Consider the following 27,963-nt stretch of genomic DNA (forward strand, 5'->3'; position numbering starts at 1 on the left):
GCTTGGGGCTGGTTCCATTCCTGCCCGGGGGCAGCTTCTCCCCCCGCTCTGCGGGACAGGAAGAGCTCAGGGCCTCTCCCGGGACGGTGCCCAAGGAGGGCCTGTCCTGCGGCGGCTCCGCCCGCCTGAGCCCGGTACAAAGGAGCAGCAGGAGGGGGAGGATGCTCCAGGCACCGGCCCAGAGCACCGAGGGCAGCCGGACACCGGGAGTGAGTGAGTGTGGGCACGGCACGGGGGGAGAGGGGGGGCTTTGCCTTGGGGGATGTCCCCTCATCCCGTCTGTCCCCTCATCCCGTCTGTCCCCTCATCCCGTCTGTCCCATTTCCACCCACCCACGGGTGTCCCTGGCTGTGGAGCAGGGCACGGGGTGCCAGCCCCTTCCCAGCACGGTGCAGACTGCAGTCAAACCCTTCCCAGCTCAGCTTGGGATGGGCAGGGAGCTTCCAAGTGAGTCCCATTTCCTTGAGGGTCCCCTTGGCCACCTCAGGGAGGGGAACTGAGACCTCAGCTGGTACCTCTTCATGCCCTCTGTGCTCTGGGGATTTTGGGGGGCAGGATGGGACCTCCACGAGGTGGAGGAGTGATGCTGAAGAAAACCCCAGCAGCACTGAGCACACGCCTCTGCTGCTGGAAAAGCTGTCTCTGTCCCTCCTGCCTGTTCCAGCCTCTCCTGCCTGCTCCATCCCAGCCCTCAGGCAGCAACCCGGCTGGCAAAGACAGCTCCTCTCTTCACCAAAGTTTCAGCCTTTTTATTCTCCTCCCTCCTTCCGTTTCTTTCTTGGTTTTAAAACCGAAAGCGCCGTGTTCCTTTGGCGCAGGGCAGCCCCAGCCTCTCCAGCAGCAAAATCCCTGCCCCAACTCACACGGAAATCGCTACGGAATAACAACAAGGGCTGAGAAAGTCCCGCCGCGTTCCCCTTCACCGAGCTTTGTTTGCTCTGATTTATTGCCGCCGAAACTTCGGGGCTCTCCCTTCCTGGGCAGGAGGGTTTGGCACCAGCCGCGTTTCCCGAGCTGGGAGCGCTGCTGCTCCCGCCCCGTCTCTGGGATGCAGGATGCGTCTCCAGGACAAAGTGCCCCCAGGCCCCTCGGGCATTGCGACACTGGGACGGGTCTGAGCAGGCACAAGTTGGAGGCATTTCCCTATCGCCCTGCTGGGCCACTGGTGGAGCGAGTGTGCCTGCTCTCGGAGCTGCTTACTCAGGCTGGCAACCACCACAGCGATGCTGGTGGCCGCAGCGGGGATGAGTTTGGCACTAAAGGAGGGAAGTTGTCTCTAAAGGAGCCGCAGGAGCAGCGTCAGGGTTGGGCTGGGCCGTTTTGGGAACTGAGATTGCTTTCCTGTAAATGCCCCGGTGAGGAGGGGACGGCTGGAGCTCGCTGGGCAGGGACCCAGCTTGGCACAGCCACGGGGAAACGCTGCTTGCACAAGCCTGGGCACCGGCTGCTGCCTGCGTGGCACAGCCCGACGGGCACGGGCAGGCTCGGGGAGCCGTGGGGAAGGGTCCGGGGCTGCCAGAGCTCTGTTCCTCAACGAGAACCCGGCAGGAGCAGCGCAGAGCTGCCTGTGGCTGGCTCCGAGCCTCGCCCCGCGGGATGCTGGCTCTGCAGCACACCCCGGTGTAACCCCATCCATCCCTGGGGGAGCTGCTGGGTGCGCCGGCCCCGAGCGGCAGGCACGGCCCGGAGCAGCCTGCAGGAGCAGGATTGTGCTGACCTGGCAGCGGCAGCGCTGCGAAAGTGGCTCGGGACAGGGCTTGGCCGGCGCCGTGTCCGCCTCCCCCGGCCAAGGGTCAGCTGGCATCGCCTCCTCGTGGGGCCCTGGGATTCACAGCCTGGCCTGGGGACTGCAGGGACAGTCCTGAGCCCCTTCCTGCCAGGAGCCCCAACCCTCGCCTGAGATCCAGCCTGCTGCACCCTTCACTGTCTCCTGTTGTTGGCTGAAGTCCTCGGTATCCTTGGCTGGCGGGTGAAAGGTGCCGAATCCCCACGTAGGAGTTTGGTGCTGGCGGAAAACACCGCAGCACAATTAGAAAAATGCTCTGTAAGCATTAATTAGACTTGGGGCTGGGCTGGGCTCTAGGGGATGCTGCCAAGCCCCCCAGCCCTGCAGCCATTGCTGTCCTGATGGGCACGGGGGCTGAGCCTGGGGCAGCTCTGCAGACGGGCAGGACGTGCTGGGCTGTGCTAGAGCAGGGCACTGAGCTGTGCCTCTGCCACAGTGCCTGAGCCCTTCCTCCCCAGCACTGCAGGGCACGTGCAGAGTGTGGGGCAGGCTGTGCTGGGGCTGCCAGCATGGAGAAAAGGTAAGAGCAAAACCACCCTCCTGGCTGGGAGGGCTCCTCTGTTGTTCCAGCCACCTCAGGGTGCAGAGGTTGGGGCACAGGCAGGGTGTCCTCCCTGGCTGAGAGCCACAACCTGGCCATGGTCACAGTGCTGTGGCTTTTCCTCTTGCCCCCAGCACTGCCCTGGCTCCCTGCAGCCTGGGAGGGCTCTTGCTTCAGCTGATGGCTGCAGTAAGGGCAGGGGCTTCATGACCCCCTTTTCCTTTGCTTTGGCAGCACCATGGCTCAGTCCAAGGGCACAGTGGTCCTGGCCTACAGCGGGGGGCTCGACACCTCCTGCATCCTGGTGTGGCTGAAGGAGCAGGGCTACGATGTCATCGCCTACCTGGTGAGCTCTGGGCTGTCCCCAGGGGCTGGGGGGGCAGGGGATGCTGGGCCATTGGGCTGGGGGGGCTTGGGTGAGCGATGGGGGTCCAGCTGTGTGTGTGTGCTGTGGGTGGGACCCTGCTAGCAATGGTTAACCAGGGCCCAGCTCATTGCTGCTCTGCTGAGCTGCCAGCCCTGTGTGGCACAGCCTGTCCTGCCAGCTAATGACCCTCTGCTAATGAAGGCAGGGACGCAGGGCAGAGCCAAGGGGCTCAGCAGAGGGGGGCATGGCCCTGAGATACCCAGCTCAGGGGGTGGAACTCCCCTCCTGCCCATCCTGGGTTCACTCAGGCACAGCCACCACAGACTCTGTCATGCCACACGGGATGCCTTGTGCCAAACTGGGCTTGCTCTGGGTTTTATAGTCTTGTTTCAAGACCACAAAGTCCGAGTCTCTTTTTTTATTGCTTTTCAGGCCAACATCGGGCAGAAGGAAGATTTTGAGGCAGCACGAAAGAAAGCACTGGCACTGGGGGCCAAGAAGGTAACACAGTGTCCCTGCCCTTGCTCCCCACCACGGGGGTGAACCCTGGGCTCTCGCACACCCCAGGGAGGGAATTGTGCCAATGAGAAATCCTTCTGCAGAGAATTTGCCCCAAAGCCTTTTAGTGCCATTTAGGAAAAGGGAGGCAAAGAGATTTTTGCTGCACTGTTCCTAAACCTGCAGAGCGGGTTTCCCCTGCAGCAGCCCTTCCATCAGGGTCCCTCTGCTGGCAGGTTTACATCGAGGACGTCAGCAGGGAGTTCGTGGAGAGCTTCATCTGGCCGGCAGTGCAGGCCAACGCGCTCTACGAGGATCGGTACCTGCTGGGCACGGCCCTGGCACGGCCCTGCATCGCCCGAGGGCTGGTGGGCATCGCCCAGCAGGAGCGAGCGCCCTACATCGCCCACGGGGCCACGGGCAAGGTGAGCGGGGGGCACCGGGCAGGGATGGCTCCAGGTGCTCGGGTGGGGGAGCTGCTCAGTCTGCAGGGCAAGCAGGGGTGCCCGGAGGGCTGCACAGGGTGTTTGGGGGGTCTGTGCAAAACTCCAACGTGTTTCAACACTTCCTCCTCGCTTCTGGGATTTCTGTGCTCAATTTCGGTTCCGTCTCGCTGTTGGGAAGGTTGGAGTCACAGCTGAGCACTCTGTGTCTGGCAAGAATGTCAAAATGCTGAGGCTGCCCGGGCCAGGAGCCGGCTGAGACTGAGCCAGCACAACCCGGCATGGTCAGGGGCATCCTGGAATTGGTGCGATTGCCCCAGGCTCTGTCCCTGTTCCTGTCCCAGTTCTGGCTCTCCCGGTCCCTGTCCCCGTCCCTGTCCCCAGTTCTGGCTCTCCCGGTCCCTGTCCCCGTCCCTATCCTGGCTGTGCCGGTCCCTGTCCCCGTTCCTGTCCCTATCCCCGTTGTTCCTGCCCCTGTCCCCGTTCCTGTCCCTATCCCCGTTCCTGTCCCTGTCCCAGCTGTTCCTGTCCCCGTCGCCGCTGTCCCCGCTGGCCGCAGGGAGGACACTTTGCCGCTAGAGGCAGCCAGAGACCGTGGCAAAGGGATGCTCGTGGCCAGCCCGTTCGTGGAGAGGGGGAATCCCCCTCGGGGAGCGTGGTGGGGCCGTGGGACCTGCGGGACGTGGCCGTGGGTCACCCCCGACACCTCCAGCCGCTGCCCCGGCCGGGGTGGGGACACCTGGGGCAGGTGAGGGCTCAGCGGGTGAACCCAGGACCTGCCGGTGCCTCCTCCTCCTCCTCCCACAGCCCGTGCCTGGGGCTAAGGTGAGGTCTTTGGGGTCCCCGGGGGATCGCAATGGGTTTGGGGGTCCCCTGCTAGAAAGGGGATGTTAAATGCAGCCAGGAGATTGCCGAAGGGTTTGCCAGCAGCCAGGAGAGGGGCAGAGGGGCAGCTGGGGGGACACATGACCAGAATTACTGTCTGTCCTGCTGCCGTCGGGTCCCTGCACCCCTTTCTGTCCATCCTGTCCATCTCCAGTGAGTTTTGCTTGAAAGCTCCGGCTCAGAGGTGCCCTGGAGCAGCGCACCCCCAACGCCACGGTGTCCCCTCTGCCCCCAGGTGCCACCAGCCCTCCCTGCTGGCAGGGCCACCCTCGGTGGCTGCACTCCCCAAGCCATTAAGCCGCGGGCACGGGCAGGGACGGACGAACTGACTGCCGGTAACTCGACCCGGCTGCGGGGCCTTAAATGGGACCATCTGGGGTGTGGATCCCGCAGCCGAGCAGATGGACAGGCCCGGGCCCGGGAGGGAGATGAGTGCTCTGCTGGATGTGTGTAATAGTCCTCGGGGAATGCCCAGCCCGGTGTAAATGTATCCTCCAGGCCCACGGCAGGGAAGTGGGGCTCCTTACACCCCGTGGCGAGGGTGGAAAATAGGTTTCAGTGAGTGCTATTCCCTTGGAAGTGCTCCTAATTCCCAGCCTTCCTGCTGCTCCTTGCCCCTTCCCAGCTACCTGGACTCATTAGTGGGATCTAATCAGCAAGGGACAATTAAGGTAAAGGGAGGTTTGGAGCTGTTTAATGATGAGTTTCTGCATCCCTCTGCTCACTGTGGTCTTACCCCCACCTTGCCCTCTTCCTTCTTTGTCCTTTGATGTCTTTGGGGGGAAAAATACCCAAATCTGGTTTGAACACACACCAGGAGCTATAGGAAAGGTGGCTTGGGGTTCCAACCAGCTGTAGAGATGGACCAGGAATGATCAGGGCAGAGGATCCTTACCCTCTGTGCCCAAGGGGCAGCTGTGGCTGGAGCCAAGCAGCTCCTCAGAGGCTGAGTGTGAGTGTGAGTGTGTGAGTGTGTGTGTGTCACACCCTGGGCTGGGGTGACCCTTCAGCACCTCCTTTCCTGTTTCAGGGCAATGACCAGGTTCGCTTTGAGCTCAGCTGCTATGCCCTGTGTCCCAAGATCAAGGTAAGGCACCCAACCCCATCCCCTGCCTCCCCACTGCCGGGCTCCTGGCCCTCTGCAGCTGCTGGGAATTCTGTTTTAACACCCGTGCAAACGGCCCTGCCTCACTTTAACAAGCCACCAGCTGCACACAGCGACGTTTTGGCATTTCAGGGGGCTGTAATGATCCTTAATTGACCTATTTTTACCCCAAACACCACGAGGCCACAGAGGAAGGAGACAGTACCAAGGCAGCTGCTGGCTAATCGATGCTGCCTGTTTCCCTCTGCATCCAGTGCCTGGTTAGGGTCGGGGTTTGGTTTACTCCCACCTTGTGCTGGGAGATTAAATTTCAGCTGGGGGAGCAACACCCTGTGGCTCTTGGCTCCCAGGGGCTACAAGAGGGCAGGGGGATTCTCATCTCCTGCTCTCCTGCCAGGTTGTTGCACCGTGGAGGCTGCCTGAGTTTTACCAGCGCTTTCCTGGACGCCGTGAGCTGATGGATTATGCCAAGGTAGGAGATGGTGTGGGGTAGCCACAAGATGCCCAGGGCAGCAAAAGGTGCTCAGAGTGGCTATGAAAGCTCAGGGTAGCCATGGTATTCTTGGAGTGACCATGGGATGCTCAGGGCCACCACAGGATGCTCACCAGGCTTGGCAGGTGACAGCAGCACACCCTGCACTAGATCCCTGCAGCACCACTCAGGAGCCTCCTGGTCAGAGTTCCCCCCACCCCCCTTTCCTCTATTTCTTTTTCTCCTTCCTTTCTAAAAGCCCCATAATTACCTGGCTATTAATTGTAACCCTCTTTGCAAGGAAACGGGTCCCAGCTCCCTGACTTGTGTAACAGACAAAGCAAATACATTCACCTTTGTTGTCCCTTCCTTTTTGAAGTACAAGTTACAATAAAACATATTAGAAGTTTTGCATCAGGTTTTTATGTGCCCACCAGGGTACCTTTCTTTTTTAGCGACTTCATGGAAATGCTTGACAACTCAGCTCAATCAATCAAAAGGGAAAAGTCAGCTCTGTGCATAAACCAGAAAATTGCTTCAGGTTTTTAAATAGCTGCCACTGGAGCTGCCTGGGTAATCTCAGGGAAGGAGAGGTGTGGAGCTGAGGGATGTGGCGTGGGGTGAGGAGCCCTCTGAGCCCATTAGGGCTGCCAGGAGAGCGTGGTGTGTTGAGGATTGTGTTTGCCATCTGCTGCTGTATTATGAAGGGGAGAGTTTACGAGAGCTTTCCATATGTTGCCAAACAAATTGTCAAATAGGGGAGTTATTAAGAGCACCATGGTTTTATTATATGGAAAATGGAACATGTGTTTTGGGGTTGGGGGTTTTGTTTGGTTGTGGGGATTGTTTTGTTTGTTTGGGAAGGGGGAGGAAGGGAAATGAAATGGGTTGGGGCCCCATTCCATGAGCAAAAGGTTGTGGGTGAGGGTTTAAGTACTTTTCAGTCTTTGGTTATCTGTAACAAAAAAAAAGGTGGTTTCCCTTCTTTTTCATCCTGAGGAGAGGGAGATGCATGGCCAGGTCCTTTGAGCACATGCACGTGCTCACCTTGGTGCTGGGGGAATTGGAAAATGATGCTGCTTGGGGCTCCATTGGTGCCAGGGAAAGTGAGGCTCTGTTTCACTGTGGCACAGCTCTCTCCATGGATTTGCTGCCCAGGGGCTGAACCCAGCCCTGCTCTGGCAGCAAATCTGTGCAGGGGCTGCTTCATTCTCACACACCTTAATGAGAGGAGCCAGACTCTCCTGGGTGCTGCCCCAGGAATAGCCTGGCCACAGGCAGAGCCAGTGAAGCTGAGAACAAAATCCCTCTTTGGTGCTGGCACCTTTGGCTCCTGCAAAGGTTGCCTAGGCTCTGTGGATATTGGGTCTGGACTTGAAATGGGTTGGGGAGCTCTGGCTTCCCCAGCTGCCAGGAGAGGGCTGGCAGAGGGCACAAGTCAGCTCAAGATCACTGGTGTGCAGGTCTGGAAGATGGATTTGTACACCCCACGTGAGGTGGCTGTGCCAATGCTGGGTCTCTTCTCACAAATACAAGATAGGGCAAGAGGAAATGGCCTTAAGCTGTGCCAGAGAAGGTCTAGATTGGATAATGGAGGGGTCTCAGCAGGTCCTATGCTGGAATTATGGTGGGGAACCAGCAAATCAGAACCCATGAGCCTGAGGCCATGTCCCCCCAGGAGCAGGGCTGAGTCAGTCCCTCTACAGCATGAGGAGATCTCAGAACCTTGTTCCCTCCTCAGGTGATGGTTTGAGGGCTGTGATGCAACAACCACGAGCATTTCCTTCCCCTGTTCCTGGCAAACAAGAAATGTCCCCTCAGCTCCTGCTCCTCTGTGCCCAGCTGAGCCCTTCACTGGGTCCCTGCTGTGGTGACACTGCAATGCCAGGGCTGCCCAGGCTGTACAGACACATCAAGGCTCAGTGGGAGCTGCTGTCCCCATCCCCATCTTGCCATGGCCACCCCACACTGTGACTCAGTGTCCCTGCAGGGTGGGTGACATCCCCACCGGCTCCAGTTTCAGAGCTGCGTCACCTCTCCTGCTAATTCCCCCACGTATTCACCTCGTTTTCACAGGCAATTTCCCCCATTGAAGTGTCAGTGGATAAATGGCAGGCTGGTGACCTTGTTAGGGAGCTGGGCTTGGTACTGCAGTCCTGCTGGCCAGGCAGTGCTGTGGGGCCACACGTCCCTGGGCACTGAGCCTGCCTGGGCTGTGTCTGCTGCCCCACGGGTTTGCACGAGGCTCTGAGCATGTGCTGCTGTCCCCTCGTGACAGAGCATTTGTCCTCTGGAGGCTCTAGAGCTTTCTGTGGGTTTGGGGACTCCAGTGTCACCTCTCCTTGCTGAGAAGCCTGGCTGGGGGAATCACAGAACCATGGAACATTTTGAGTTGCAAGGGACCCACGGGGTCATCAAATTCAGCTCCTGGCCCTGCAAAGAACATCCCAACAATCCCACCAGATACCTGAGAGCATCATGGCACCATCCTGGCCCTGGAGCTGGGAAAAGCAGACAACATCTGTGCTGGTGTCCCCATCTCTGGGGTTCACGGGGTGCCCTGGGGCCCCTCCTCAGCGTGTGGCAGGGCTGGGATGGCCATTCTCTCCCCACCCAGCCACACAGTGTCCCTGATGTCCCTGTTGAGGTGGCCCTAGTGGTGGCAGCTGATGTTGCTCAGGGACATTGGAGTGCACCTCGCTCTGTGCTGCCCTGCTGGTGCCATGGGTTGTGCCTTTGGGGCTGGTCCTGCAGGGAACCAGCATCGATGAGGGCTGGCTTTCCCTGCAGGCTGGCTTACCCCCACTCTCCCTTTCTTGGCAGAAACATGGGATCCCAGTGCCTGTGACACCTCAGACACCCTGGAGCATGGATGAGAACCTAATGCACATCAGGTGAGGAGCTCCCATGAGGTGAAGACCTGAGATCTGGAGCCCCAGTCCCCTCCAACCTACGTGTCCAGAGCAGCCCTTTGAACATCCGTTGTTCCAGGCTGCCCCACCACATGCTGACCACACCAAATCCTCCAATCCTCCCTCTCTATCTAGTTACCCACATTCCACGTGGCAGCATTCATCTCCTGGACTCTCCTGAGCCTGCCTCTCCTCTCAGGGTTGCTGTTAAAGTGCTCTGGAAATCCTTAACGTGTACTTATGTCCATCCTCAGGGGGTGGGTGGGAGCGGGGGTCTCATCCCGGTGGGTTTTGGGGTTGCAAAGTTGCAGGGGCTGCAGTGACCTCTCTCTCCTTCCCTGCCTGCTGCAGCTACGAAGCCGGGATCCTGGAGAACCCCAAGGTAATCGATCACGGCAGCCACGGGGCCGGGGGCGTCTCGTGTATTTGCAGCCTAATTGGAAATTTCACGCCCGTGTGTGCGGGGAGGCTCCGCCGCCGCCCCCGGCGCGTTCATGGCCAGCTTGAACAGGGGCAGGGACCAGGGTGACACCGGAGGGGACAGAGTGGCGGGGCAGCGTTAAAGGCGCAGTTAGACGCGGTGCTGGTGGTGGGTGGCAGAGGTTCGGGGTGAGCCCCCCCAGCCCTCCTCGCTTTGCCAGCCCCGCTCTCCATGGGGGTGCGGGGTAAAACCTCCCGTTGGGTGGGTGGTGGTGTTGGAGGCCCTGTGGGCACCCATGGGGGCCACCAGCTCTGGGTACCAGCAGGGACCGCTGCCGGTGACAGCGCCACATCTCCGGCCGTGCGAGCCGTGCCCGCGGTGCTGCTGGCGCTGCCTGCGCCGTTCACGCTCCGGCGGGTCCCCGGCCCGGCCGCTATTTAAACGATCTATTTAAACTATCTATTTAAACTATCCATCAGGCCTAATTAGACAGCCCGGGAGAGGAGGGGAAGGCGGGCGCAGAGGGAGCGGAGCCGCTGGAGCTCCGTGCCCGCAGCCGCTCCCGCAGCGGGGCTGACGCGTGCCTGCGGCGGGGAGGGAGGAAGAGGAAGGTGAAGGTGGAGAGGGGGCCCTGCTCCTCCTCTGGTGCCCTCCCGTGGGGTGTCTGTGGGTCAGAGCCGGGCTCCTGTGGGGTCTCCTCCTCGGGGACGGTGGTTGGCAGCGGGACGGGCGCTCACGGCTTCAGCCGAAGGTGGCACGGGCCTGACCCGCGCCCGTCCCGAGCCAGCCGCCGCACCCAGCGCCTCTCCCCAGGCTCTGCCAAGCCCGTTCCCTTCCCAAACGGGGCTGCGCCGTGCCCTGACCCCATCCGGAGCATCCCCGGCTCGGGCACCTCACCCTGTGACAGTGCAGGGGTGGCTCCCCGGAGCGCGGTGTCGCTGCTGTCGCTGCTGTCCCTGTCACCGCTGTCCCCTGCCCGGCCCGGGAAGCGGTGCTGGGCACAAGGTGGCCCTGGCAAGATCCGGGGTGCCAGGCACGGCGGGCTCCCCTCCCCAAACCCCCGGGGCCTGCCAAACGCAGGGATTTGAAAGCAGATGGTTGAGCTATTTTCTGCCTCTGTGAGGCCCGATTGAAGGGCAATGAGGCAGCTAATGTGGAGAAAGATAGAAATTTACTTGCTTTAACTTCATATGGCACTCTGAAAGAGTTCATTCAGTCCCGGGCACAACAATATCAGCCGGATGAATAAACCATTTGCGGCATCGATAGCTCTGCATCACGGTTTACTTCATGGACCATTTGCTTCCAATTTCTTCTCTTCTTGCCCCGTTTTTCTTGCTTCTTTCTTCCCCCCTCCCTCTCTCACTTTCCACACACTCTTCCCTTTTTTTCCCCTTTTTCTTGCCCCCCTTTTTTTCCCTCTCTTCCCTTTAAAGATGACATTGCAGGACTAGCCCCCCTGCGGGGAGGGATAAATAGAAGGCATTGATACACTGCAACAAACTATTTGTCATTTGAACTGTGCTTTTAGGAGAGAGAATAAAAAGAGGACAGACTCACACCGTAATGATGGAATGCAAGCCAAATGTCACTTTTATTTCTATTTAGTTATTTTATTTAATAGGGGTTTTCATAGTTGGCTCGGAAAATTGGAAACTACCTGACTTTGACTTCCAATGTTTAGTAAAGAGTTTTTAATACTTTCCGGTCTTTTTTCTCCCACCCCCTTCAACCTTTTCCTTTTGAACTCAAAGTTTTTCATCATCTCTCACAGGTTCATCTAGTTAATAAGTGTGATCAGGGCTAGGAAAGGCCAGACGATGTAAAATTGAAATCCACAGCCCGTGTAATCTGTGCGTGGGGGCACGGGGGAGATGCGCCTGCCTGCCAGTGCCTGTCCCTTAAAACGAGGGAAAGGGACAAAAATGACATTAAATGGGAACTGAGGAAGGGTTTGCTGCAGTGGGTGCTTGGGTAGCCGTGTCTGTATTGCCAGGATTGGTGTTGGGATGTGCACCTGAAGGTTTGGGGTGAGGCACGGGGTCCCCCCCAGTGTGGAGGGTGGGACGGGGTTCCCTTGCAGCTGTGTGGGGTTCCCTCAGGTGCTGGCAGTGGATCAGCAAATATAAATACATTTGGACGAAAATAAATTGAAGTTTTCACTAAAATTCTTGTTGCTAGTCTGGAAAAATTTTAGATGAAAACTTCTTCTGTAGAGAATTACTTTTCCATTTAAAAAGCTTAATTTTTTTTTTAAGCAATCACTTTTGGATGGATTATTATGGGGCTTTTTTCCTAACTTGCTTTATACCTTATCATTTTTTTCCTTGCTAGAATGCAAGAGAAGGGAGGTAAAGGGACATTTAAAGGTCCCTTCCATCCCAAACTATTCCATGATTTGATTAAGTGAGCAGAATCATGGTTTAAAAAGGGAAAGAGGAGCAGGGAGAGCATGGACCAGGCATTGGGTGGGTGAGTGCAGGCAGGGCCTCCCTGCCCAGAGATACCCAGAGCTCCAGCTCTGTCCAGCTGGGTTTGGTGGGGAAATACCAGTTTGCCACCTTTAAAAGGCCGCTTAACTCTCCATGGTGCTGCAGTGCCCTGGCTGCTCTGCGCCTCCATTCCTCCTCCACCTCCCGGAGCTGTGGCTGCGTGGGGAGTCCCTCTGGAGGCAGGAGCTTACAAACACAGATCTGAAAGTATTTTGGGGTCAGCCTGTGCAGTCGCATCATGGGTGAGTGCTGAGGGGCCATGTGAAATTGCAAAGCATTTGTTCTCCGGGACGGAAAGCTTTTTTATATTACATTTCCCGGCCCCCACCCCCCTTCTGGCACGCACTTCAATTGCAGCAATTCACCATCGGCACCCGAGCCTCTGCTGGCCTGGCTCTGATGGAGATAAGATGCCTCTTCCCTATAAATCTCAGAGAGAAAAAAAAAATATATATATATATACATAAAGGTTGATGTGCTCTGAAATGGGTTTTTGCTTTGCCGCTCTATTTTCCCCCGTGTGTATTAACCCCGGGGACACCATGAAAGAGCCGGTGTGCCGGGAGCACCTGCTGGGGTCAGGCTTCCTCATCAGCGTTTTCGGTCGGTGCCGAATGAGCCCGGCCGCGGTGCGGGGCCGTGCGGGGCCCGCCCGCCCGCTCCGGCGCCCCGCTTTTCCCTGCCTGACTTGCTTCTCCTCAGCCAGCCCGCCTCCAGCTGTGGGGGCGGTGGAGGAAAAGATGAGATCAAGTTGAGGGGAAAAATTGGCTGATTCTGCCAACCCCTTTGTTCCCGGGGCCCCCGGTAAGCGCCGGTGCTGTGCCGTGCTGGTCCTGAGCTTTGGGATGGGGGATGTGCTTTGGGATGGGGGATGCACCCCTGGAATGGGAGATGAGTTTTGGGATGGGGGATGCACCCCTGGAATGGGAGATGAGCTTTGGGATGGGGGATGCAGCCCTGAGAGGGGGATGTGCTTTGGCATGGAGGATGCACCCCTGGCATGGGGGATGTGATTTGGGATGGGGAATGCCCCCCTAGGATGGGGAATGTGCTTTGGTATGGAGGATGCCCCCCTAGGATGGGGAAGTGTTTTGGGCTGTGGGATGCACTCCTGGAGGGGGATGCACTCTGGATTGGGGCTGCCAGCGGTGTTGCCCATGGCAGTGCCACTGACTGTCCCTATTCTCTCCCTCTCCTGCAGAACCAGGCTCCTCCTGGGCTCTACACCAAGACCTGTGATCCGGCCAAGTCTCCCGACACCCCAGACGTGCTGGAGATCGAGTTTGAGCGGGGTAAGAGCCTCCTTGCTGCCAGGCCCTTGTCCCTGGGCCCCAGGCTCCACTTCCCAGCTGGGACTGGGGTTCTTGGCAGCTGGGAGCACCCCCAGAGTGGGGGCAGATGGGTGGGCCCTGATTCTGATGCTGGGGCTGAGGATGGTGCAGCAGCACACCAGGGCTCTTTGAGGGTCTGCTCAGATCCCAGGGGCTTTCTGAGACCCCCCCTGAGAGAGGAAAAGGATCTGAGCTCCCTCTCCTGCCATCAGGGCACAGTGGGCACAGGATCCCCTCTCCTGCAGGTGGCTCTGAGGGCATGCAGGTGATGCTGGCCAGGTAACAGCTGGGGAGCTGCTCAGCAAGATCTGGCTGGTGATGCCATCATGAAGGAGGCAGGGATGCTCCACTGCATCCCTGGGGATGCTCCACTGCATCCCTGAGGACACACAGCCCCAGAGCAGGGGACACTGAGCAGCATCTCCACCCCTGCCATCCCCGTGCCACCACCCAGCCTGGCAGCAGTGGTGAGCCCAGCACAGGCTGGGGGGAGACCCTGCTGGGAGGGGACGCCCCCTCCCCACCGCCAGCCCCATTATAACCATCCCCCTGCAAGGAGCAGCCCCCCTCCCGGCAGCCCATTCAGCCCCTAGTTAATTTATTTGAAGTTTTAATCTAATTATTAACTATTTCAAAGGCTAAGCAGCTTTCAGCAACAACAGCCCCGACGTTGTCGGCTCTTCGCCGAGCGGACCCCGGCCAATATCCCGGTGGAGGATGAGGAGAGAAAGAGCCGGGGCGAGGGGAGGGCGCGGGCTGGGGGGGCCCACGCCGAGAAGCAGCTTAAGATTCATTATTGCCGCGAGTTTACATTTAATAGCAATTTACAACTGAGTTTATAAACCCCTGGAAAATAGGGGGTTTAAGGGGGGGGCGCTGGGGGGGAGCTGACAGCCCCCATCACTAGCCAGGGCTCTTGCGGGCGCCTATATAATAAAGACTAGAAAGGGAGGCATTGAGGCTGATTGGCAACTGATAGTGCGTTAAATGGTAATGAGGAAGGCAGATGGAGGGGGGATTAGCCTCCAACTCCGCACCGCTTTTCTTTGTGGGCTCCGCAGCCCCCTTGTCAGCTTCCTAATACATTTATTGCTCATTTCACACCGCTAAAGAAAAATGCCTCTTTCTATTCAGCATCCCCCCCCACCATCACCATCACCACCACCACCCCGCTCTGCTTTGCTCCTGCCCGGTGCCCTTAAAATAAAAAAAAAAAAAAAAAAAAAGAAAAAAAAAACCAAAAAAATTAAGGAGGGGGGGAAAAGAAAGAAAAGGTGCAATAATGAATTGCTGGCGGGGAGCGCCCCGCGGCGGGGTGCGTGTGCGTGCGTGTGCGAGCAGCCCGGGGTGGGGGTCCCCCCCAGACACCCCCCGTGCCGCCGAGGGGAGGAGGGGGGGACACACATTTGTCACTCTGTCCCCCCTCCCCAGCAAGGGCTGGTGGGACAGAAGGTGCAGCGCCGTAAGACAATTGCGGAGCGTGAAATTCAATTAGTTAAGGGCCTGGTTGCAATTTCACAGGCCCTAAAAAAAAAAGAGAGGGTGGAGAGAGAGGAAAAAGGAGGGGGGGGGTGTGACGTTTTTATGGCCTTTTTTATTTATTTATTTCGCTCCTCTCCCGAGGTGGGTCCCCCTCCCCTCGCCTCCCCCTCGCACCAGCTTGGATATGCCTTTTTAAGAAGTTATTTAGAGTTCATATCTGTCACATCTATTTAACGCCCACGGGGTGATGTTCCGGGGGGATCCTGACACCGGCTGATCCTGCCCATCCTCTCTCCCCGCCTCTGCAGGTGTCCCAGTGAGGGTCACCAACACTGGGGACGGAGCCACTCGTTCCTCGGCGCTGGAGCTCTTTGTGTACCTGAACGACATCGCGTGAGTGCCACCCTGTCCGGCCAGCAGAGGGGACAGGGGCAGCGTCCCCAGGGCACCCAGCGGGGTGGGAGCAGGATGCTCACGTCCTGGTGAGCCCGGGGATGGTGGTCAGCGATGTGATGGTGCCGCTTGTGCCATAAATGCCAGCGGGCAGAGCTGGGCACCAAGGCCAGGAGCACAAGGGTATAAACACCTCAGGGGTTTGCTCACTGGGTGTGAGGAGGATTAAAAAGCCCTCTGAGCATTCTTTGGGCTCCCTGTGTGCCCAGCTGCCCTGCCCACTGCAGGGCACCCTTTACTAGCTCAGTCCTGGACGCCCTGCTCTCACATCTTGCCTTGCCCTGTCTCCCTGACAGGGATCAGTGTCCTTTTTGTGTGGAGAGTTGACTTTTTGGGGGAATGGAGACCTGCTGGCCAGGTTCATTGCCCTTTTCTATTCCCATCTCCACAGCAGCAGCTTCTTGGGGGTTTTCTTTCCATGTGCCACCCTATGCCCATTTTCAGCTGCTGCTGGCACAGAACCATGCTCAGGAGTTTGCCCAAAAATACAGCAGCACCCATGAGGGCACCCACAAGGGCACCCACCCCTCCTCAGTGCCACCCAGTCCTCTGTGCCTCAGCCTTTATCCTCCTGGTGGTGAATGGGAATGAACTTCTCCACTTTGTTGGCTTTTCAAATGGTTAATAAGTGGTTTCAAAAGTACTTTGGGAATACAGCTGTGCCATGTCCTGTCTCCTTGCTCAGTGGCCTAAGTGCCACAGCTGCCTGCAGTACTGGTAGCTCCAGTGACAAATGATGGAGAGAAAAACCCATTTCCTTGTCACCTGCCATATCTGGGGTCCCTGCTGCTGGTCAGCCCAGAGGCTGGCCTGCTGTTATTTGGGGTTTTTCCCCATTGTCCACCCCTCTGACCCACCTGTGGGGCTGGGACTGCTGCAACCTCCCTTCTCCTCACAGGGGCAAGCACGGGGTTGGGCGCATCGACATCGTGGAGAATCGCTTCGTTGGGATGAAGTCCAGAGGTGAGAGCACTGCCCTGAAAAGACAAAGAAATGGGAAAACCATGGTGGGTGCTCAGTAATGCTGGGGTGCTCTGGTTCAGGCCACACCAGCAGCCCACAGCCTTTCCCTCCCCATCAGCTTTTGGCAGAGATTTTCCCGTGACAGGGACTCCTTGTTGCTCTTTAATGAGAGCAGTTTCCCACTCGCTGCCACTGCTGGCACCAGCCCAGCGGTTCCAGTGCCCTCAGGTGAGACCTGGCCCCACAGCAAACACACCAGGCTCTGGGCTTGTGTGGGGATATGCTCATGGAAGGTCCTGGGTGGTGCCAGACTCTCCAATACCTGTACAAACCACAGGAAGTTGATGCAAATTACTGTTTTGATTTTTTAAAAAAAGCAAATATTTGATTTTTCCACGCATTTTTGAGTCTCCTAATATTGATCTTCCATTGGGATCAATTTCATTGGAAGCCTCTGGAGGCAGCAAACTCCCCAGTGCAAAACTAAGTAAGGAGGTGGTTCAGCATCATTTCCCAACTCCTTGCTCCAACTCTTTTGTTTTAAATCTTGTTAATACTTAATTAGATGCTTCCTTTCTTTAAACTTGCCCTCTGTGCAGGACAACAGCAAATATTTTGGTCAGACTGAACCTGCAGCATTCCTCCCCACCGCAAAGCAAGAAACAAAACCCCAAATCATTTGATCTGAGTTTAAATAATCAAATTGAAACCAAAGGAAGGAAGTAAAAAAAAAACCAACCCCAACCCGCACATGCCAGCCTGTGCATTTGCATTCAGGATGCTGAGTAATTTGTCAAAAACTGCTTTATTTTTTTTAAGAGCCACTGACATGCTCTGGTGACCCTTCCAGCATTTAATAATTCCTCCAAACCCCATTTATCTGTCACGTCTGTCTGCTGTGTGACACCGCCAAGCGATCGCTGCCGCGTTCCTGAGCCAGGGGACCTGCAGGGAGGAGACCCTGGGGTGGCTCCCTGTGGGGATGAGACCTTGGGGAAGGCTCTCCCCCTTGCTTTGAGCGGGATCCTGCCCCTGGTTGGCCTTTTGGGATTGAGAGAAACCTCCCAGAAAAGTGCTCTGCAGGAGAGAGAGGGAGAGTGGGATGGGAGCGGGTCAGGACAGGAGGGGGCTGTGGGCACCTGCTCTCCTCCAGGGGTTTGGAGCTCAGGGTGTGACCCGAGTGCATTTGGGACTCCAAATGGATTTAGGATCAGTGGTGCAGGAGATGGGAGCTGGGCCTGAGGGAGACAATCCTTTAAACCCCAGCAGTGTGAGGTTGACCTGCAGATTCGGGGTTCTGCAGGGGAAACTGAGGCACGGGCAGCAGCATGGCCAGACCCTTCCCTGTGGTGGAGGTGGCAGCGAAGGTGCCTCCTCTTCCTCATCTCCCAGTGCCAGGAAGTCAGAGAAGAGGAAAAATTCATTTGCATTGATTTTTACTAAGCTCCTAATTGGACTTCGTTAAGGCCTAATGGGCGAGGGGGCACGGAACCACTCGCAGCCTTTCAAGCCCAATTAACTCGGGTTTGCCCTGTTTGTTTTAGTGGCAGGAGGGTGGCTAATTACAGGGTGCCAGGGTCGGGGGCACGGCTGGGCCGGGGGGCACGGCCCTGCCTCTGCCTCCCGCTCACACCCTCATTATCAAATTACCTTTTTAACTCCGAAGGGGGGCTAATTAAGTGAGGTAAATGAAATCAGTGGGGAGGAAGAGGGAAGGAGGGGGACGGCCGCTGCCAAAAGCCGAGTGCTGCCGGCGGCTGGGGCTTTTCCTCCCCTTGGCTCCCTCCTTTTTCCTCCTCTGGATGCGCTGAGCTGATGGAGGAGGAAAGTGGAAAACCCTTTCCCTGCAACGAAAAGGCCAAACTGCGCCTGATGGCTCAGCCCCGGACCAGGGGTGGAAATTTGGGCAGCGTTTTCCCGTGGGCACAGCATCCCCCTGCCCTTCCCCTCAGGAAGGCAGCACATCCCTTCCTGTCCCGGGGATGACGTCGGGAGTGACAGCCTGCACTCAGCACAGCAGAATTGCTCCGATGGAGGTGAAGTGACAGCCGAGGTTACAAATTAGAAAATTTTAAGTAGCGGCAGCTGTCTCCTTCGCTGCCTCCCTCCCTGTCCCCCCTGCTCCCGTCCCCCCTTCCTTAGCAGTAATTATGGGGTGATTGAAGCATCGTTGGGCTGCAGTGCTGACACCTCTGTCTTTTTCCTGTAAACATGGGGAGAGGAAAATAGACACTTGGAGATTGTGCGAGTGTCACTTTGAAGGTGTCTCTTGTCTCCTCGGCAGAGGCTGGAGAGTGGCTGTCAGCTGCCCTCCCCTCTGCCCCAGCTGACACGCTCTGGTCCTGTCTCCCAGCACCCCCAGAGTGGCAGGAGGTGGGGGTCAAGGCCTGTACCCAAACCTTCAGCCCAAACTGGCTTTAACAGCCCCTAAGGGGAAGGAGAGGGAATGTTAATTATAATTGTATTAATTGTGTTAGTGGTGGGCTCAGCTCCACAGTAAGGGGCTGGAGCAGCTCCCTGTGCCCCTGTGTCACTGCTGTGCCCATGGGGACAGCTGGGGTTTGGTGTTAACTTGGCTGTCTGCTCCCACATCCTGAGGGAATGGATGTTTGGTGAGCACCTGAGCTGCCCCAGGGACTGGGCTACACCATCACTGGGGTGGCTGGAGAGGAGGGGTTGCTCTCCTTTGGGACAGCCAGACTGTGTCCTGTAGGATGCTGAAATCATGGGCACTACTTGGGCTGAGGTGTAATGGAAGAGCCTTGGGCTGCTGCCCTTGTGGCTCCTGTTGTGTCTGTGGCACTGAGAGAGCAGAGCCTGGTGAAGCTCTGAGGGGCTCTGTGGGCTCCCCTCAGCCTCTCTTGGGGCTGGGGCTGCTTGGGGACACATCCCCTTCAGTGGGGACTTTGTGCCCTTTGCCATTCCCATGACTGCACCACAGCAGATGCCCAGCACTGGGAAGGGACCATTGCTGTGGGCAGGCAGGGGACAGGGACGTGCTGGTGGAGCAGCCCTGGCTGTGGACAGCTCACAGCCTTTCCCATCACTCACTGCCAGACCAGCTCAGCATTTCCCCACAATATTTCCACCTCCACGGACGGGAGAACAGCCTGGCCACACTGGCGTTTAAACACCACGCACAAAACAAGCTTTGAACGGCTGGAACAAAGGAGCAGCACGCCAAAATAATTAAACACCCTCCATCCCCAGGCCTTGTGCAATGGGGAGGGGGCAGCAGGAAGGGACTGGGGGGCCCTGCCCAGCCCGAAGGAGCTGCCCTGCCAGCCCCAGGCAGCCTCGTTGGCTGCCGGCAGCCGCGGGGAGAGGAGGGCACTGCGGGCCCCGCGCTCCCCATGCCTGTGCCCCGCTCGTTCTGCTAATTACAGGTTTTCAGCTGCAGACCGTTGGGCACGGATGGGTGGGGGGATCGGTTCCCAAACCCTGTCATTTAGCCTCGTCAGAGTGCCTCTTCAAAGAGGGGAATCTAGAAATTTTCTCCGCAAGGTGCGGAGTGGACTGTCTCGGCCCCAGCATGAATATAATGACAGATGCATTTTACAGCGAGCTGAGACTGAATGCGCTCGACCACGGCTCCTTCTGTCAGCCAAGTCATTATTTTTTGTCATTTGCTGACAGTTTTGGTCTCATTCGTTTCTCTCTCTTTTTCTGCTTTTCCCCCTGCCTGGAAAAATGGCTAGGTATCTATGAGACCCCAGCAGGAACGATCCTATACCATGCACATTTAGATATCGAGGCCTTCACCATGGACCGGGAAGTGAGGAAAATCAAGCAGGGGCTCTCCCTGAAATTCTCAGAGCTGGTGTACAACGGTAGGTGCAGTCCAGTCCTGCCACAGCAGCTTCCTCCTCATCCTCCCTCCTTGCTGCTGGAGCTTGCAGGTCCCATTGGTGGCAAAATCGAGGTGTGGGTTTTGAGGCTGCTCCTGGGGAGAAATGTGGGTTTGGGCTGACCAAAACCCCACACTGTGCCTGCTTTCCTGCCCAGGGAGCTCTGTGCCTGCCTTTGGGAGGCAATGCCATATTCCATGAGGATTTCTCCTGGCATCTCTCCCAGCCCAGTGCCACCACTTCATCCCAACCAGCACTTTTGGATGTAATTCACCATCCTTTTGTCCCCTCTCGTGTCACCTTTCCCCACCTCTCACCTCCAACCCCTTCCACCTCTGCCTTTGCCTCCCATATCTGGGATAGGGGGCACCAAAACGTTAAAATTCAAGACCTGCCGTGGCATTTGGAGCTGGAGAGCTGTCCCTGTGCCCTGGCAGTGTGGCACAGGGGGCTCTGGAGTGTCTCTGCACGCTGGCAGTGCAGCACAGGGGGCTCTGGAGTGTCCCTGTGCCCTGGCAGTGTGGCACAGGGGGTTCTGGAGTGTCCCTGTGCCCTGTCAGTGCGGCACAGGGGGCTCAGGAGTGTCCCTGTGCCCTGGCAGTGTGGCATGGGGAGTTCTGGAGTGTCCCTGTGCCCTGTCAGGGTGGCACGGGGGGCTCTGGAGTGTCCCTGTGCCCTGGCAGTGTGGCATGGGGGGCTCTGGAGTGTCCCTGCACCCTGGCAGTGTGGCACAGGGGGCTCTGGAGTGTCCCTGTGCCCTGGCAGTGTGGCACGGGGGGCTCTGGAGTGTCCCTGGGCCCTGGCAGTGTGGCACAGGGGGCTCTGGAGTGTCCCTGGGCCCTGGCAGGGTGGCATGGGGGGCTCTGGAGTGTCCCTGTGCCCTGGCAGTGTGGCACAGGGGGCTCTGGAGTGTCCCTGTGCCCTGGCAGGGTGGCACGGGGGGCTCTGGAGTGTCCCTGTGCCCTGGCAGGGTGGCACGGGGGGCTCTGGAGTGTCCCTGTGCCCTGGCAGTGTGGCACGGGGGGCTCTGGAGTGTCTCTGCACCCTGGCAGTGTGGCACAGGGGGCTCTGGAGTGTCTCTGCACCCTGGCAGTGTGGCACAGGGGGCTCTGGAGTGTCCCTGGGCCCTGGCAGTGTGGCACAGGGGGCTCTGGAGTGTCTCTGCACCCTGGCAGTGTGGCATGGGGAGTTCTGGAGTGTCCCTGCACCCTGGCAGTGTGGCACAGGGGGCTCTCTCTGGAGGGATGGAGGGTCCTGGCTGTGCTATGTGGTGCACAGCCCACACAGGGGCACTGCGGCTTGGGGCTCCTGCTCTGGGACAGGACAGCCCTGCCTGGAGAGGGCTGGGAGCCCTGAGGAGTGAGGGGATAGTGGCTCACCCAGCAGGGAAGCCCTGTGTCCTCCCTCCCGGGCAGCAGCCTCAGCCCCAGACCGTGGGGTGAGTTTAGGGGGTCACAGCTCAGCGTTTGCCCTGTGCCACAGGAGCAGCTCCTGTCCTGGCCCCTGGGGGAGAGCCAGCACTGCCCTGGGGGCTGCTCCATGGATCCAGCCGGACCCAGGCCCTGGTGCTAAGCTGAAGGAAGTGGGATTAGCCCAAAATGCCCTGAGCAGGCTCAAAGCCCCTCTGCCCACACCTGGGTGCTCAGAGCTGTCACCCCTGCAGCCCCACAGCAGGAGATTCCTGCCCCATGGCCAAACATTTGTCAGTCACAGGCCCTGATTTCTCAGCCTCCCAGCTCCTCCTCCCATCACTGCAGGGCTCTCTAACCACAAGGGCTGGGGTGATTCCTGTGGGGTTTTCAATGGGGAGATACCCTGAAATTACCTGATTCTGGGAGCTCAGGCTTTGGGCAGCAGCAGATCCAGCAGGACTGGGTCAGGCTTCTCTCCCCTGCAGTTTCTGTGCCAGTGCTTGTCACCTTCCCCTCCAAGGACATTCACTCTTGCATCTTCCTCAGCAAATGGCATTTAATGCCCGAGCCCCTTTGCTGCTTAAATCACATTTTAGGGCCCTGACAGGGGCTGGGGGAGCCTTTGTCACCTTCCTCTTGGATCACAGCCCCTGCCCTCATTCATTCCCCAGTGCCACTCTTGCCTCTGGCCATTTTTATTAGACTTTGACCTGGCCTGCCTTTCTTTTGGCTTTTTTTTTTTTTTCAGTAGTTCAGGCATAAACCTGTTTGTCTGTTTATTCCGAACCACTGGCTTGTTGTGCAGCCACCAGGTTAAAAAGCCACTCAGGGAATCACGGTTTGAATTCTCCCTCCCCACCTCTGCCAGGCAGAGGCTGCTGTTTCCCTGGCTCCTCCTGCTGAATCCCCAGGGATTCCCAGTTTGGTCTTAGACTCCCCTGCCAGCCAATCCTAAATCCAAGGAACAACCCCAGCAGGGTGCAAAAAGCACCCGTGGGTCCCCGTGCCCGAGGCCAGCCTTTCAAACTCACCTTCCTTTAACACCTCATTATTGCAGCCAGCCCCGTTTTTAGGAGAATTAGTGTTTATCTTCCCCCCCCGTTCCTATTGATCCCATTGTGGAGGGGCGGCTTTGAAGCCGGTTCCCTCCTTTCCAGGTGCGGAAATGCCATTGTCCCCCTGCCTGCGCCGTGATTAGGGCAGGATGGTGGGGAGGTCATTAAGGGGGATCGCTTCCAGTGTCTGCAGTGGGGGGTCGGGAGGGGGGGGATGCTTCCTCCCACCTGGAGCTGTCAGAGTCAGGATTTAAGCAGCTGGTTATTATTTTAGTGTGTCTGGGGTTTATTTTTACGGGGATTTTTACATCAATCCTGCCAGCTGAAGAGTTGTACTTGGAGGGTGTGTTTGCCTGGAGCTGGGGTTGCTACTGGCTTGGCAGTGCTGGTTTCAGGGAAGGGGTCCCCAAATCCCCCAGCCATACTGTGCCCCAGGGGCAGGGGGTCAGTTCAGAGAGGTGGGTTTGGTGCTCAGGGGCTACAGGACCATGGTGCTGTGCCTTGGAACAGGGCCACACAGACCCCGGGGACGAGGCTGCAGGATACAGCCCTGCTCAGCGGCTGGTGAGGCCAAACAACAAAAGAAATTATTTGTTTCTTTAATGGCTTCGGCCCCAGAGCCCAGCTGGGAAGGGAAAGGTGAGAGGGCACCGGTGTGAGATGGGAGAGATAAAACCGGGGCATGCCTGGAGGGCGGTGAATGGGCTCTTTCTTTCTCCACCCCTATCTTTTTCTACATCTCCCAGGCTTTATTCCGGGTCCCCCAGGACTCCCTGGCTAATAACCCTGCCTAGGGACAGGAGGGGCGTGGGGGGGGCAGGCAGGGCACGGCCCCTCCATGCACCTGCAGTGCCCCAGCCACTCCCCCAGGATGTGTTTGGGGGAGCAGGGTGTGCCTGCCTATCACCCCAACACTCACTCTTCACCTGGGCTTCAGCTCGGGGCATTTGGGCTGCCAGGGGCTGCTGTCCCCCCTGGAGCCAGGGCAGGAGGAGGCTGGTCAGGATTAGATGGGGTTTTCTGGGGTGCCAGCACTGCTTCCCTGTGTGCCACCAGCTCCTTGTGCTGGGACCACAGTGGGGACAAGTCAAACTTCCCCATGAGAGGCAGCAGGGACACGCTGAGCCTTGCTGACCTTGGGGAGCTGGAAGGTGGAGAGCACACCTGGGGCTGCTGAGACCCCTGTGCCCCAAAGCACAGCCCAGTGGGGCCGCTGAGACCCCTGTGCCCCAAAGCACAGCCCAGTGGGGCTGCTGAGACCCCTGTGCCCCAAAGCACAGCCCAGTGGGGCTGCTGAGACCCCTGTGCCCCAAAGCACAGCCCAGTGGGGCTGCTGAGACCCCTGTGCCCCAAAGCACAGCCCAGTGCCAGCCCAGGCTGTGTGAGCTGGGAGCACTCTGCTCTGCATCCCTCTGGGATGGGGAATGGGCACTCCTGGGGTGACTGCCCCACTGGCACCCCCAGTGCTGAGGGGGTTTCCCTTCCCAGAGCTGCTGGGGGTGAGGTGTTCCTGTGGGGCTGCATCCCCCTGAGCATGGTCCACAGGCTGGGGTTGACCTTTTGGGGCAGACGCCTACTCTGCCCATCCCAGGGGAGAAAAGCTCATCCCTTTCTTGGGGGGCTGGGACCTGATCCCCCCATCATTTCTGTGTCCATCTGTCTGTCTCTGCCTGGCCTTCCCAAGATGGTGGTGTTTGAGTGGCAATTTCATACCTACTTGACAAATCTTTCCATCTGCATGACCACCCCTGCCCAGCAGAGCTGGAACAAGGATGGCCCCATGGCCTATTTCTAGTTTGTTCCATCCTCTTCTCCCATCCTGAGGGCTACCAAGGAGAAGGGAAACCCCTGAGATCTCCATCCCTCATGGCTCAACCTGTGTGTGAATCCCAGGGAAACACCTGAGATCTCCATCCCTCATGGCTCAGCCTGCATGTCCCAGCATCTCATTTCCTCACCCAGTCCTGCAATCCCATCCCTTCCCCTGGAAATTTCCCAGGATCTGCCTTGTAAGGCTTAGCCTGGGGACCACCCTAGGCTGCCCTGGGATCCCAGACCCCTCTGGCCTTCCCCAGGCCCCTTGCTGATGCCCATCTCGTGTCCCCCAGGCTTCTGGCACAGCCCTGAGTGTGAGTTCCTGCGGGAGTGCATCGGGCGCTCGCAGGAGCCCGTGGTGGGCACCGTGCGCCTCTCTGTCTTCAAGGGCCACGTCTACATCCTGGGCAGGGAGTCCCCACGGTCCCTCTACAACGAGGAGCTGGTCAGGTGAGTGGGGCAGGCTGGGCAGGAGTGGTGACAGTGGCCTTCCCTTCCCATCCCTTCCCATCCCATCCCATCCCATCCCATCCCACCCCACCCCATCCCATCCCACCCCACCCCATCCCATCCCATCCCCAGGTGACACCATGGGCCCAGCCCAGCATCCAGAAGCATGAGCCATGTTTCAAGTCAATATTGGTTTTTTTCCCCCTTCTGGTTTTCCCTTTCTCTTCGTGTTGTTTTCTCGCTTGCTCGCTCCCCCCTCAGCCCTCCCTCAACTCCTTTCAATCTCTCTAAACACTTTATAAGCCATAAATACACCCGAATGAGTTTAGATCAGTCGGAGTCAAATTATCTTCTCTCTTTCTCTTCTCTGGCTTTTTTTCCCCCCTTCCCTCCCCCTCAAAATCAACAGCTACTAATAATCCGTCCCAACCCTTCATTATGCTTTGCACTCTCACTTGGAGAGATTAAATGAATAAAGTATTAAAAAAAAAAAAGAAAAAAAAAAGAGGGAAGAAAAAAAAGGAGGATGGAGGGGGGTGTGACGGAGGAAAAAGAGAGAGGGAGAGAAAAGCAGGGGCACTTATTCTCCCTGCGTCTCCAACCATTTTCCTTTTCTTTTTGATTTCTACATCGCTGGTTTGAAAGCCTTTGAGTGACGGCGTCACAGGAACCCGAGAGAAAGCTGTGAGAGGCAGAGCTGTGTGGAAATGCCTCTGCACAGTAGGTAGAAAGTAACGTAATTATAGAGCAGGTCAGAACCACTCGAATGAGCAAAAATAAAAGCACAGAGGTTTTTCTGTAGCCCGTCAGGGGAGGTAAAATCGTTGTAAACTCTTTTTTTATTTTTTTTCTTCTTTATTTCCCTCCACTTCCCGCTTTAAGGTTTGTGGTTTCTGGGAAATGAGCCATGTGTTTTGGGGATGTAGGAAACTGTTGGAGCTGGGATTCAGTGGGTGGCTGCTGCCTTGGGAAAGGGGATGTGCTCAGTGTTGCACTGAGGAATCACTGCCAGGTCCATAAACCCCCACACCAGCCTGGGGCTGTCCCTGCCTGCCTGGAGCCCTGTTCGTGCCTGGGGCAGTGTCTCCTGCCCAGAATCCCATCCCTTTTCTAGAGCCATCCCTGCAGGATTGCTCTGGAACAGGGTGAGCATCCCTGGGCAGTGCCAGAGCATGGGGAGGAAGGGTGATGATGGTGGAAGGATGATGATGATGGTGGAAGGGTGATGATGGTGGTGGAAGGGTGATGATGATGGTGGATGGGTGATGATGATGGTGGAAGGGTGATGATGATGGTGGATGGGGGGTGATGATGGTGGATGGGGGGTGATGATGGTGGATGGGTGATGATGATGGTGGAAGGGTGATGATGATGGTGGATGGGTGATGATGGTGGTGGAAGGGTGATGATGGTGGATGGGTGATGATGATGGTGGAAGGGTGATGATGGTGGTGGAAGGGTGATGATGGTGGTGGAAGGGTGATGATGGTGGTGGAAGGGTGATGATGATGGTGGAAGGGTGATGATGGTGGTGGAAGGGTGATGATGGTGGTGGAAGGGTGATGATGGTGGTGGAAGGGTGACGATGGTGGTGGATAGGTGATGATGATGGAAGGGTGATGATGCTGGTGGAAGGGTGATGATGGTGGTGGAAGGGTGATGATGGTGGTGGAAGGGTGATGATGATGGTGGAAGGGTGATGATGATGGTGGAAGGGTGATGATGATGATGGAAGGGTGATGGTGGTGGATAGGTGATGATGATGGTGGAAGGGTGATGATGATGGAAGGGTGATGATGATGGTGGAAGGGTGATGATGATGGTGGAAGGGTGATGATGATGATGGAAGGGTGATGATGATGGTGGAAGGGTGATGATGATGGTGGAAGGGTGATGATGATGATGGAAGGGTGACGATGGTGGTGGAAGGGTGACGATGATGGTGGAAGGGTGATGATGGTGGTGGAAGGGTGATGATGATGGTGGATGGGTGATGATGATGGTGGATGGGTGATGATGATGGTGGATGGGTGATGATGGTGGTAGAAGGGTGATGATGATGGTGGAAGGGTGACGATGCTCGTGAGGGACCAAGGAGGGGATTTTGGGGGCTGTGTCTCTGGCAGGGCCTGTGCAGCCTGGGCATGGCTGAGCCATGTGCCCCTTCCCCAGGGGCTGGCAGGGACCCTGCCCTGAGCCCCCCACAGCGGATGAGGGGGCAGCAGCAGGGCAGAGCAGCCTGCTCTGGGGTCCCCCACACCTTCTCCCTTCCCAAAGGGCAGCCCAGGTTCCCCTGGGGGTCCCATGGCAGTGACAGTGCCTTTCTCTCTGCAGCATGAACGTGCAAGGGGACTACGAGCCTGCTGATGCCACCGGCTTCATCAACATCAACTCCCTCAGGTCTGCGGGGTCCAGGGGGACCCTCCCCAGCACCTCGGGGCTCCCCCATCCTCACTCAGGCTCTGGGGGTGATCCAAGCCCCCTTTGCAAGCCCCCCCTGAGCAGTGGGGCGCCACCAGCCCCGCCAGTACCAGCCCTGTTTAATTGCAGCCTTCCCCAGCACAGCCAGCCTCGTTATTTTACTTATTTCTCAGACCCCTCCCAACTCCAGGGCTGTAAAACACGCCGCATTTACATAATGGGCTCTTAATTTTTCCTTTGCCTGTTAAACTGCTTTGTTCTCCCCGATGCTCCGTGTCCCCCCGACTTCTCTAAGATTAATTACATTATCTCGTGGGGAAAAAAAAAAAAAATAATTAAACTGTACGGGCCTTAACAAACGCCTGCTCTTCACGCCCCCTCATTCTGCTTAAATTAATTGAAAGGAAATGTGTGTTCTTACTGTTAATTTACAATTAATTTTTTTTTTTTCGAATCCTGGTTTCCAGACTGAAGGAATATCATCGTCTCCAGAGCAAGGTCACCGTAAAGCAGGATGAATAGCAATCAATCGCACGCGAGCCTCCCGCTCCCCTTTCTAATTTCTGGAAGAAGTAGCACTAATTGTGGTGGCAATTGGTAATTGTAACTCGTCTCCCTGGAGCGGAGGTGACGGCTTTGTTACGGGGCTGCAAGTGAAATGCAGTCAGGGGGGGAAGAAAGAAAAAAAAAAGAGGTTTGTCCATCGGAGGAGAAGTGGGGAAAGAAATAAACCCCAGCCACGCGCGGGGTCCGGCATTGAGAGCCGGGCTTTATTGCTTTATTCCTGCCTCGTTTGTTTGCTCCCCCAGGC

General features: G+C 57.4%; 1 protein-coding gene across 4 annotated transcripts; it reads left to right on the plus strand.

Annotated features, from left to right (window-relative positions):
- Positions 1 to 62: 62 nt before the first annotated feature.
- ASS1 (argininosuccinate synthase 1) lies at positions 63 to 27,933 on the plus strand. Of its 4 annotated transcripts, none has more exons than XM_054646407.2 (15): positions 63 to 213; positions 2,562 to 2,673; positions 3,127 to 3,195; positions 3,429 to 3,617; positions 5,551 to 5,607; positions 6,023 to 6,097; positions 8,921 to 8,991; positions 9,361 to 9,391; positions 13,124 to 13,214; positions 15,044 to 15,128; positions 16,087 to 16,151; positions 19,850 to 19,981; positions 24,575 to 24,731; positions 27,066 to 27,131; positions 27,620 to 27,933. In XM_054646407.2, exons 2-15 carry the CDS (start codon positions 2,566 to 2,568, stop codon positions 27,672 to 27,674), a joined length of 1,251 nt encoding a protein of 416 aa, XP_054502382.2. In that variant the 5' UTR covers positions 63 to 213; positions 2,562 to 2,565; the 3' UTR covers positions 27,675 to 27,933. The 4 variants fall into 4 exon arrangements, with proteins under 4 accessions (XP_054502382.2, XP_077045313.1, XP_054502384.2 ...); XM_077189198.1 differs by having other exon boundaries at positions 81 to 217; XM_054646409.2 differs by having other exon boundaries at positions 86 to 209.
- The last annotated feature ends 30 nt before the right edge of the window (positions 27,934 to 27,963 follow it).

This window comes from Agelaius phoeniceus, chromosome 21 (genome assembly GCF_051311805.1).
Source record: "Agelaius phoeniceus isolate bAgePho1 chromosome 21, bAgePho1.hap1, whole genome shotgun sequence".
Taxonomy (NCBI): domain Eukaryota; kingdom Metazoa; phylum Chordata; class Aves; order Passeriformes; family Icteridae; genus Agelaius; species Agelaius phoeniceus.